General features: G+C 41.7%; 1 protein-coding gene across 1 annotated transcript; it reads left to right on the top strand.

Annotated features, from left to right (window-relative positions):
• Positions 1 to 2,869: 2,869 nt before the first annotated feature.
• LOC138908469 (uncharacterized) lies at positions 2,870 to 5,865 on the top strand. Its single transcript, XM_070199138.1, has 4 exons — positions 2,870 to 3,072; positions 3,252 to 3,404; positions 3,513 to 4,452; positions 5,692 to 5,865. Exons 1-4 carry the CDS (start codon positions 2,870 to 2,872, stop codon positions 5,863 to 5,865), a joined length of 1,470 nt encoding a protein of 489 aa, XP_070055239.1.
• The last annotated feature ends 6,688 nt before the right edge of the window (positions 5,866 to 12,553 follow it).

The following is a 12,553-nucleotide window of genomic DNA, read 5'->3' as shown; positions in this document are numbered from 1 at the left end:
CGCGAGCGAGTTTGTATGATGTATTTAAACTTGTGTGGATGTTTGGTTTGAAGCCCTGAGGACTCGGGTGAGTTTCAGACTCTTAGCAGAGTATTGTTGGAATTTTTAAGTAGTTTCGGACGCTTAGCGGAGTGTTGTTGAAATTTTTAAGTTGCTTGTTTCTGCGCAGGCCTCAGATCTCGCAATTGCGAGGTCTGAGTTCGCATTTGCAAAGTTTATCCAAGCCTGCTGGGTTCGTATTTGTGAACTAGTGTTCGCACTTGTGAAGTGTTTTGGGAATGAGCTAGTTCATATATGCGATCGCTTTGGTCACAATTGCGAAGGTCCAGAGTTTGCAATTGCAAACTTTTCATCGCAATTGCGATGATAGCAGAGATGGGAGGGTCTTCGCATTTGCGAGAGATTCTTTGCATTTGGGGGGTTTACAATTTGCGAACCCCAGGTCGCATTGGCGACATCTGCGACTGATCAAATAGCTGCGGGACGGGATTTTTGAGTTCATTCTCTCATTCTTAAACCCTAAACTCGGTAGGATGCGATTTAGAGAGGGAATTTTCACCCACAAACCTTGGGTAAGTGATTCTAATATATTTCTAATCATATTTCATCAACATATCTTAGATTTTAACATCAAAATCATGTGAATCAAAGTAGAAATTTATGAAGCTTTATCAAGTTTTTGAAACATAAGAAAATTGAGTTTTGAGAGTCGATTTGGACTCAGATTTTGAAAGTAATAACATATATGAACTCGTGGGGTCATGGGTAGACGTAATCTACCATTGGACCCGGGTTTTGACCGGGCGACCCTAGGTTGACTTTTGATGACTTTTTGAAAAAAAGTGTATAAATCTTAACTTGATCTATTGCAATTGAATTCCCTAGCATTGTTTGATGTATTGAGTCGATTTTGGTTAGATTTGAGCTGTGTGGAGGCGGATTGTAAGGGAAAAGCTATTTTCGAGTATTGAATTGGCCTAATTCAGGTAAATGATTTGCCTAACTTCATGTGGGGGAACTACCCTTAGGATTGGTATTGTTTGATTCAATTGTGCTAAGTGAAATCCGTGTACGCAAAGTGACGAGTAGGTACACGAGGTGTACGTAGTATTTGACCGGTTTAGGCTACTTAGACTATTTCCATGCTTTAAATGAAATGCCATATTATGTTCTAAATTCTCATAGTTAAATCATCCTTAATTGTGTTAGACTATCCTTAAATGCCTTAGTTGACTTGTTTAGTAATTGTTCTATATTCTACTTGCTAAACTGCTCTCATACTTTAGTTGAACTTGTTGTCCCCTTTTATTGTCACATGTTATCTCTTTATTGTTAATTAGCATTGTTGAATTAATTGTTCATGTCGCCCTATTATTTGTTGACTTCCGTTATGTGATACTTATTATTGAAAATTATTTCCTTTATTGTGAGTTAGTCTTATCTAATATCGTTGTTACACGTTGTTTTCTTATTGTTTAGTTATTTGATGTTGAGGTTGTGGAAGGTGTTAATACGCTGATGCGATGTTGGTTATTGTTGAAACATCTATCCTATTGAGCATTTTCTATCCATTATTGTTGTCGATATTTTTGTATACGTTGTGTTGGAGCCATGGGCTATTGTTGTGGAAATATTGTTATTGTTGTTATTGTAAGTTGTGATATGTAGGCACTTGTGGTGTGAGCTGTTATTGTGATATGATAATAATGCGCATGCAGCGATATAAGGCTTGGGTTGATGTGCAAGCGGCTGTTTAAGGTAATACTTATATGCATGATTGCTTGTATATCCTAGTAGGTGTCTTGACCGACCTTGTCACTACTCTACTGAGGTTAGGCTTGATACTTGATGGGTACCATTGTGGTATACTCATACTATGCTTCTGCACATCTTTTTGTGCAAATCCAGGTACGTTTGCTCGTGACGGTAGATAGAGATTCCTGCTAGCTGCTTTATCGGAGACTTTAAGGTATGCCCGCTTGGCGTCTGTAGGCCTCAGAATCACCTTCCTTTATCCTCATTTACTATTTTATTTGTTTTCAAACAGTGATGTAGTAGTTACTCTTGTTATACTTTGTAGAGCTTATGACTCGGTTTCACCGATTTTCGGGTGTGTAGTGTGAGACTCGATTTCCGAAAGGTTTTCATCTATTGTTCAATTATTTTCCATAATTTATTAATTCATATCTATTCAGTTTTCATTATTGTTAGGTTTACCTAGTCGTAGAGACTAGGTGTCATCACGACAACCTTCAGAGGGAAATTGGGGTCGTGACATGTTGGTATCAGAGCTCTAGGTTCATAGGTATACGAGTCATAAGCAGGTTTTATAGAGTCTTGCGGATCGGTACGGAGACGTTTGTACTTATATTCGAGAGGCTACGAAATTGTTAGGAAAATTTTACTTCATTGATTCCTTGTCGTGCGAATTGGTTGATTTCAAAAACTAAATCTTTAACCTTCTATTCTCTCACAGATGGTGAGGACACGCACCGCAAGATCCGACAATCAGACACTTGCGCCCCCAGCTAAAGCCGTGAGAGTCCGTGGTTGGGGTAGAGGTCGAGGACGGGCATGGGGTACAACCAGAACACCTGCCCGAGCTGCGACATAGGAGCAACCGGTAGCTCAAGTCGGGGGTCATACACCCGAGGCACCTATTGCCACCGCAACACTTCAGGAGACTCTCGCACAGTTCATGAGCATGTTCAGCACCTTAGCTCAGACGGGATTGATCCCACTTGCACCAGCCACATCTCAGGATAGGGGAGGAGCACAGACTCCCGTGGCACGTACCCCAGAGCAGCGAGTCCAGGTTGATCAGGTCCCAGAGGTTATACTGGTACAACTAGTTGCTCCAGTTCAGCCCATGGTTAGGGTGGCAACATCTGAGGAGGAGCAGCTCAAGCTCGAGAGGATCAAGAAGTACCACCCTCCTACTTTCAGTGGTTTGGCTTCCGAGAATGCACATGGTTTTCTTGAGGAGGGCCATCGTATTCTCCACACCATGGGCATTGTGAAGACAAGTGGGGTTGCCTTTACTACGTTCCAGCTGAAGGGAGTGGCAAATCAGTGATGGCGGGCGTACGAGGTGGGTAGCCCAACCGAGGCAACTTCACTTACAGGGATCTATTTTTAGAGTTTTTCTTGAGAGAGTTTGTTCCTCAGACCCTTCGGGATTCTTGGTGCGCGGAGTTTGAGTGGCTACACCAGGATACTATGTCAGTGTTAGAGTATGCTATCTGATTAAGTGATTTGTCTACGCATGCACCGGCCTTGTTTGCCACAGTCAGGGAGCGAGTTCGTCGATTCATCGAGAGGCTAAACCAGAGTATTAGGTTCAGCATGGCTAGGGAGTTGGAGTCAGACACTCCGTATCAGCAGGTAGTTGAGATTGCACGGAGGTTAGAGGGTATGTGAGACCGTGATAGAGAGGATAGGGAGGCCAAGAGGCCTCGTGGCACAGGGGGATTTAGTGGTGGTTACGCTGCAACTTCAGCTCATCATGGTAGGGGCTATGTGAGCCGCTCAGTTCATGAAGCACTTCCAGCTTCTAATGGTGCTTCGATTGTATCGAGGCCCCAGGTTGCACACTTTGCACAACCATTTTCTAGTGCACCTCCTGCACGGGATGCCTTCAGCGATCAGTCCAACCGACCATGCCCGAGCCAGTCCCAGCCGCCACGCCCACCGAGAGCTTATTTTGAGTGTGGTGATGCCCGCCACATGGTCAGAGACTGCCCTAGACTCATTAGGGGTGCACCTTCCCAGACTACTCAGGCTCCACGGATTCAGCCTGGTCCGCAGACTTCTCAGGCCATGATTGTTGCCCCAGTTGCCGCTCCACCCGCTCAGCCAGCTAGAGGTAGAGGTCGGGCAGGTATAGGTCTCCCTAGAGGGGAAGGTCAGACCAGATATTATGCTCTTCCTTCTAGGACGGAGGTGGTTGCATCCGACTCAGTTATCACATGTATTGTCCCGGTTTGTCATAGAAAAGCATCAGTCTTATTTGATCCAGGATCCACTTATTCCTATGTATCATCTTACTTTGCTCCATATTTGGGTATATCCCGTGATTCTTTGAGTTCTCTTGTCTATGTGTCCACGCATATGGAAGATTTCATTGTTGTTGACTGTGTGTATCAGTCGTGTTTAGTTGTTCTTGGTGGTTTTGAGACCAGAGTTAATCTATTTAGTATGGTAAACTTTGATGTTATCTTGAGCATGGATTGGTTGTCACCCTATCATGCTATTCTTGATTGTCACGCCAAGACTGTGACGCTGGCTATGCCAGGTTTACTACGGTTAGAGTGGATGGGTGCATTAGATTATGTTTCTAGGAGGGTTATATCATTTCTAAAGGCTCATCGGATGGTTGAGAAGGGGTGTAATGCTTATCTAGCCTTTGTACGGGATGTCAATGCTGACACTCCTACTGTTGAGTCAGTTTCGGTAGTAAGAGACTTTCCAGATGTATTTCTAGCATATCTTCCAAGCATGCCGCCCGACAGAGATATCGATTTCGGTATTGACTTTTGACAGGCACTTAGCCCATTTCTATTCCACCATATTGTATGGCCCTAGCTTAGCCGAATGAGTTAAATGAGCAGTTACATGAGTTGCTTGATAAGGGATTCATTCGGCCTAGTGTGTCACCGTGGGGTGCTCCGGTCTTATTTGTGAAGAAGAAGGATGGATCTATGCACATGTGTATTAATTATCGTCAGTTGAACAAGGTTGCAGTGAAGAACATGTATCCATTGCCACGCATTGATGACCTATTTGATCAGCTACAGGGTGCCAGAGTATTTTCCAAGATTGACTTGCGGTTAAGTTATCATCAACTGAAGATTCAGGATTCGAATATTCTGAAGACTGCCTTTAGGACTCGGTATGGTCACTACGAGTTCCTCATGATGTCTTTCGGACTGACCATTACCCTAGTAGTATTTATGCACCTGATGAACAGTGTATTCCAGCCTTATCTTGATTTATTCGTCATTGTGTTTATTGATGACATCTTGGTGTACTCCCGCAGTCGGGAAGATCATAAGCAACACTTGAGGATTGTGCTTCAGACCTTGAGAGAGAAGAAGTTATATGCAAAGTTCTTAAAGTGTGAATTCTGGCTTGATTCGATGGTGTTTTGGGTCATATGTGGTGTCGATTTAGGGGATCAAGGTAGATCCGAAGAAGATTGAGGCGGTGCAGAGTTAGCCTAAACCGTCTTCAGCTACTGAGATAAGGAGTTTCCTTGGTTTGGCCGGGTATTATCATCGTTTCATGGAGGGCTTCTCATCTTTTGCTGCACCTATGACCAGATTGACCTAGAAGGGTGCTCCTTTCAGATAGACTGATGAGTGTGAGGCGAGCTTTCAGCTCAAGATTGCTTTGACTACAACCCCAGTGTTGGTGTTTCCTACGGGCTCAGGGTCTTGTACTGTGTATTGTGATGTGTCACGTGTTAGCCTTGGCGCGGTGTTGATGCAAGACGGTAGGGTGATTGCCTACGCATCTCGACAATTGAAGACTCATGAGAAGAATTATCCAGTCTACGATTTGGAGTTGGCAGCCATTGTTCATTCATTGAAGATCTGGCGGAATTATTTGTATGGTGTTCCTTGTGAGGTCTTTACCGACTACCGAAGTTTACAACATCTGTTCAAATAGAAGGATCTTAACTTGTGGCAGCGGAGGTGGTTAGAGTTACTTAAGGACTATGATATCACCATTCTATATCATCCCGGGAAGGCAAATATGGTGGCTAATGCCTTGAGTCGAAAGGTGGAGAGCTTGGGCTGTTTAGCATATCTACCAGTAACAGAGAGGCCATTAGCATTGGAGGTTCAGGCCTTAGCCAACTAGTTTGTTAGATTGGATATTTCAGAGCCGAGTCGAGTTTTGGCTTGTAAGGTTTCTCGGTCTTCTCTGTGGTATCAGAGAGCGTCAGTGTGATGACCCCTATTTTCTTGTCCTCAAGGACACAGTTCAGTATGGCGATGCTAAGGAAGTCACTATCGGGGATGATGGTGTGTTACGAATGCATGGCAGGCTATGTGTGCCCAATGTAAATGGGTTGCGTGAGTTATTTCTTCAGGAGGCTCACAGTTCGCGGTACTACATTCATACGGGTACCGCTAAGATGTATCAGGACTTGAGGCAACACTATTGGTGAAAGAGGATGAAGAAGGACATTGTGGAGTATGTAGCTCGGTGCTTACATTATCAACTGGTGAAGTATGAGCATCAGCGACCGGGTGGATTGCTTCAAAGGCTTGAGATTCCAGAGTGGAAATGGGAGTGAGTTACTATGGATTTTGTTGTTGGGATCCCACGGATTCAGAGGAAGTTCGATGCAGTATGGGTGATTGTAGATAGGTTGACCAAGTCGGCTCATTTCATTCCAGCGGTGACTACTTATTCTTTAGAGCAGCTGGCTCATGTATATATTCGCGAGATCGTCACACTTTATGGCATGCTGGTATCCATCATCTTTGACCAGGGTACGCAGTTTACATCGCGGTTCTAGAAGGCTGTACAGCATGAGCTAGGCACACCGGTGGAGTTGAGTACAACATTTCACCCTCAGACGGACGGACAGTTCGAGTGCACTATTCAGATATTAGAGGATATGCTATGTGTGTGTCTTATGAAGTTTGTGGGTTCTTGTGATTAGTTCTTGCCGCTTGTGGAGTTTTCCTACAACAACAACTACCGGTAGAGCATTCATATGGCTCCGTATAAGGCCTTGTATGGGAGGCAGTGTCGATCTCTAGTGGGTTGGTTTGATCCGGGCGAGGCTAGGCTATTGAGTACAGACTTGGTTCAGGATGCTTTGGAAAAGATTAAATTGATTCAAGATCTGCTTCGCACAGCCCATTCTAGATATAAGAGTTATGCGGATCGGAGGGTTCGTGACGTTGTATTCATGGTTGGGGAGCAGGTCTTGCTCTGGGTTTCGCCCATGAAGGGTGTTATGAGGTTCGGGAAGAAGGGTAAGTTAAGACCTATGTATATCAGATCTTTTGAGATTCTTGAGAGGAGCAGAGAGGTGGCCTACAAGCTTGCACTGCCACCTAATCCAACTGTAGTTCATCCAGTATTCTTTGTTTTTATGCACCAAAAGTATCACGGTGATCCCTCCCATGTGTTAGATTTCAGCCCAGTCCAATTGGACAAGGATTTATATTATATTGAGGAGCCGGTAGCCATCTTGGACCGGCAGGTCCGGAAGTTGAGGTCAAAGGATATTTCTTCAATGAAGGTTCAATGGAGGGGTCACCTGGTCGAGGAGGCGACCTGGGAGACCGAGCACGACATGCAGAGTCATTATCCTCATCTATTCACCACTTCAGGTATGTTCTTATGCATGTTCGAGGACGAACATTTATTTTAAGAGGGAGAGAATGCAATGACCCGATCGGTCCTTTTGTGTAATTGCACCCCGTTACCCCTTTTATTTCTTCACACTTGTGTGTTTATGTCTTTATGACTTGCGGGGATGATTAGTTTCATTCCGAGAGGCTTTCGGGTTAATTTGGACCCTTGATTCTAAACTTAGAGGTTAAAGATTTGAAAATAGTGACCAAAATTTGAAAATCTCGGGAGAGTTTCTAACGCTTAGCGGAGTGTTGTTGGAATTTTTAAGCTGATGGTTTCTGCACAGGCCTTAGATCTCGCAATTGCGAGGTCTGAGTTCGCATTTGCGAAGTTTAGCCAAGCCTCCAGTGTTCGCATTTGCGAACCCAGTGTTCGCATTTGCGAAGTGTGCTGGGAATGAGCTAGTTCGCATTTGCGATTGCTTTGGTCGCAATTGTGATGGTCCAGGGTTCGCAATTGCGAACCTTTCATCGCAATTGCAATGATAGCAGATATGGGAGGGTCTTCGCATTTGCGGGGTTCACAATTTGCGAACCCCAGGCCGCATTTGCGACATCTGCGACTGATCAAATAGCTGAAGGACGGGATTTTTGAGTTCATTCTCTCATTTTTGAATCCTAGACTCGGTAGGAGGCTATTTAGAGAGGGGATTTTCACCCTCAAACCTTGGGTAAGTGATTCTAATCTATTTCTTATCGTATTTCATCAACATATCTTAGATTTTAACAGAAATTTATGAAACTTTGTCAAGTTTTTGAAAAATAAGAAAATTGAGTTTTGAGAGTGAATTTGTACTCGAATTTTGAAATTAATCACATATATGAACTCGTGGGGTCATGGGTAGACAGAATCTACCATTGGATCCGGATTTTGACCAGGCGAGCTCTAGGTTGACTCTTTTTTTTTTTTTTTGAAAAAGTGTAAAAATCTTATCTTTATCTATTGCAATTGAATTCCCTAGCATTGTTTGATGTTATTGAGTTGATTTTGGTTAGATTTGCGCCTGTGGAGGCAGATTGTAAGGAAAAAGCTATTTTCGAGTATTGAATTGGCCTAATTGAGGTAAGTGCCTTGCCTAACTTCATGTGGGAGAAATACCCCTTAGGATTGATATTGTTTGATTCAATTGCGCTAAGTGAAATCCGTCTACGCAAGGTGACGAGTTGGTATACGGGTTGTACGTAGTATTTGACCGATTTAGGCTACTTAGACTATTTCCATGCTTTAATTAAAATGTCATATTATGTTCTAAATTCTCATAGTTAAATTATCCTTAATTGTGTTAGACTATCCTTAAATGCATTAGTTGACTTGTTTAGTAGTTGTTCTGTATCCTACTTACTAAATTGCTCCCATGCTTTAGTTGAACTTGTTTTCCCCCTTCTATTGTCACATGTTATCTTTTCATTGTTAATTAGCATTATTAAATTAATTGTTCATGTCACCCCTTTATTTGTTGACTTCCGTTATTTGATACTTATTATTGAGATTATTTTCTTTATTGTGAGTTAGTCTTATCTAATATCGTGGTTACACGTTGTTTTCTCATTGTTGAGTTATTTGATGTTGAGGTAGTGGAAGTTGTTAATACGTTGAGGCGATGTTGGTTATTATTGAAACATCTATCCTATTGAGCATTTTCCATCCATTATTGTTGTCGATATTCTCGTATACGTTGTGTTGGAGCCATGGGCTATTGTTGTGAAAATATTGATATTATTGTTGTTGCAAGTTGTGATATGTGGGCACTTGTGGTGCGAGTTGTTACAGGCAGTACTGTAACTACCCGACCGGTCGTTTTGAGCAATTACGCTCCTCTCAACTATTTGAAGTCTTGAATAGGTTCATATGATGTATTATAACATGTGTGTATTGTCGGCTTTGGTATTTTAGGTGTTTCAGAATTAGTTTGGAAGAATAAAATTCATATTTAAAGCTTAAGTTGAAATAGTTGATCGGATGTTAACTTATATGTAAACGACCCCGTATGTTATCTACTGACTTATTTGGAAGTCAGTAGTTAAATTAGGTTTGAAATGGCTAAAATAGAAATTTAAGTTTGGAAGTTTGACCGGGGAGTTAATTTTTTGATATCGGGGTCGGAATCCGATTCTGGAAATTGAAATAGGTTCGTTATGTCATTTATGACTTGTGTGCAAAATTTGAGGTCAATCAGACTTGATTTGATAGGTTTCGGCATCGAATGTAGAAATTGAACATTCTTAGTTTCATTAAGCTTCAATTGGGGTGTAATTCATGTTTTTAGTGTTACTTGACGTGATTTGAGGCATCGACTAAGTTCGTACAATATTTTAGGACTTATTGGTATATTTGGTTGAGGTCCCGAGGGCCTCGAGTGGATTTCAGATGGTTAACAGAATTTAATTTAGATATTTCTAGAATAATTCGATGTCGATTCTTCAAGAATACGTGGTATCACATTAAGCAAATGAGCTTCAAATTCAGTTTTAGTTAAGCATTAGATCCGTATTGAAATTACGAAGCCATAGCAAAAAGAATAATCGAATTCGGACATCGTATGAGAGAGTTATGCCAATTTCCGTGTCGGAAAAGAAAACAAATCCCGTCACCAGCGCCCAGGGTAGCATGGGACGCTATCCCTGGCGCTGGGATATTTTAGAGATTCTGGAAGCAGCGCCACAGGCAGCGCCCCACGCCACGTGTGGCGCTCCAAGCATTAAACCCCCCATAAATGGGGGATTTCGCCATTTTTGATATAAACAGAGTTGGGAGTTCGGTTTGGGCGATTTTCAGAGGCAAATTTCACCACACAATTTGGGGCAAGTGTTCTTGACTCCCTTGTGATTATATTCCATGAATTAATCTTCGTTTTCGGCGTTAGATTATTGATTTTTCAAGAGAAATCGAAGGAATTTTCTATAATTCCATAAAATGAATTTTCGAGATTTGAACATCGATTCAGAGTCGATTTGAGTAAAATTAGTATGGTTGAACTCGTAATTGAATTAGTTACCGGATTTTGTGAGTTTCGTCAGATTCCGAGATATTGGCCCCACTGTCGATTTTCGAGCGGAGTTGGGAATTTTTGAAAATTGTTAAATTGTAAGCATTTGAGTATATTTTGATTAATTTGCACGTTGTTTGACTAGTTTCGAATAGTTTGGCTTGGAATTGAGGAGATAGGAAGGCGTTCAGAGGTTGATATGCGCAGAGTGGAATTTCTGGAGTATTGTTTAGCTTGCTCGGTATTAGATTCGACTTGTTCGAGGTAAGTAATTCTTCTAAACTTGGAGCTGAGGGTATGAACCTTGATTATACGTATTTTGTGAATTATTTGGAGGTGACGCACATGCTAGGTGACGGGCGTGTAGGTGTGCACCGTAGAAATTGAGACTCGGTTGATTCCCTAGAGCTGTATAGTCAATTAACTTGTATTTTTTCATGTATTTTTTTGTGTTAGAGAAACTGAGTTGTGACTCATGTTAGAGATCATGCTTAGGCAAATGCTGGTATTATTGGGACCTACTGAGGTCATTTCTGTTGCCGAATTATATGTTTAAATTGTAATTTCGTACTCAATCATATGCATTTATTGCATATCATATCTCAGTCTCTGTTGTTATTTATTGATACATCATACCATTATTTTGGCCTAGTTTTATGACATTGAGGGCCCGAGAGACTGGAGAGATTGATGACTGAGTGAGGCCGAGGGCCTGATTGTGACGTTATTGATACTATAACACATGAGTTGTCCGTACGGATCCAGATATTGATACTATGACACGTGAGTTGTCCGTGCGGATTCATGACATGATTGACTCATTATAGCGCTTGGGCTGAAGGATCACCTCCAAATTTTGTTGACACCCCCACTGAGAGCAGGTACCTACTGAGTGCGAGTGTCGAGCGATTGGGAGGATTGAGTGACTGTGAGTACTGAGTGACTGGGAGGACTGAGTGAATTGATACTCTGAGAGTATGCACATCTCATTGACATGCACACTTGACATATATGCATAGAGATGCATTTTTCTCATGTTGTACGATATTGCGTCATTCATGACTTCACATACTCATTGACATGTAGGCATAGAGATGGATTTTCCTCATGCCATTTGAAAATGAAACATCCTATCTGTTGTTGAAAAGTTTTTGGAAAAAATCATAGTTTTACAAAACGTACTCATATTTTGGTGATTTCAGTAAAAGATTTGGGTTTTCGCTGATATATTTGAAAATCGGGCCTATTTTTCTGGAACTGTGAACGAGCTGAGCATTTTATCTCTGAGCTACTTCTTTTATTACTTCCATTATATTGTTATGAACTGTTGTTGGCTATTGGTGTTGGACCCGACCTGTGTTCTAGCTCATCATTACTTTCAACCTAAGGTTAGGTTTGTTAGTTATTGAGTACATGGGATCGGCTGTACTCATACTACACTTCTGCATCTTGCGTGCAGATATTGAATGTTGATGTTACTGTGATCGACGGGAGCTGGATTTGAAGACGTACCTGCGTTTCGGTTGTAGCTGCCTCTTGTTCATGGTAGCCTTAGATTTATAAAAAAACTATTTATGTACGTTTTCGAACATATGATGTATTTATTTCATATCAGTTTTGTAAATTATAATCTTAGAAGCTCGTGATTTGTACTACCAGTCCTTGGGGAGTGTATTAGAGTCAGTTAATTATTAATTGAATTGGATTGTTGTTATTTGGCTTACCTAGCGGGTGAGGTTAGGTGCCATCACGACTAGTTGGATTTTGGGTCATGACGGGTACCTCAGTTGTTGTTCCTGATTATACGAGGCAGTACCTCAGTTTGATTTCATTATACACGAGGCGGTACATCGTTGTGTTTCTTGCTGTGATTTCATGTTACAAAGTGTCGTGGAAGGAATATTTCTTGTTGTCACTATCATTCTAGTAGTTGTAGTCCATACGTGATCTTTGTATCACTTTAGTTGCTTCTTTTATGCTATTTCTACTGTTGATTTTCCTGTATTAGATCATGCTATCATCATGTTACGTTTTAGTTGCTTTCTTACTTCCCATTTTATATTCGTATTTTATTATATACTGTCTATTCCATATCCTAGTAGGTATCTTGACCTGGCCTCGCCACTACTCTACTGAGGTTAGACTTGATACTTGCTGGGTACCATTGTGGTGTACTCATACTATGCT

The sequence above is a fragment of the Nicotiana tomentosiformis genome, chromosome 3 (assembly GCF_000390325.3).
Source record: "Nicotiana tomentosiformis chromosome 3, ASM39032v3, whole genome shotgun sequence".
NCBI classification, from domain to species: Eukaryota; Viridiplantae; Streptophyta; class Magnoliopsida; order Solanales; family Solanaceae; genus Nicotiana; species Nicotiana tomentosiformis.
Note: the sequence above shows the minus strand (reverse complement) of the source record. Positions and strands in the feature narration are given on the sequence as shown.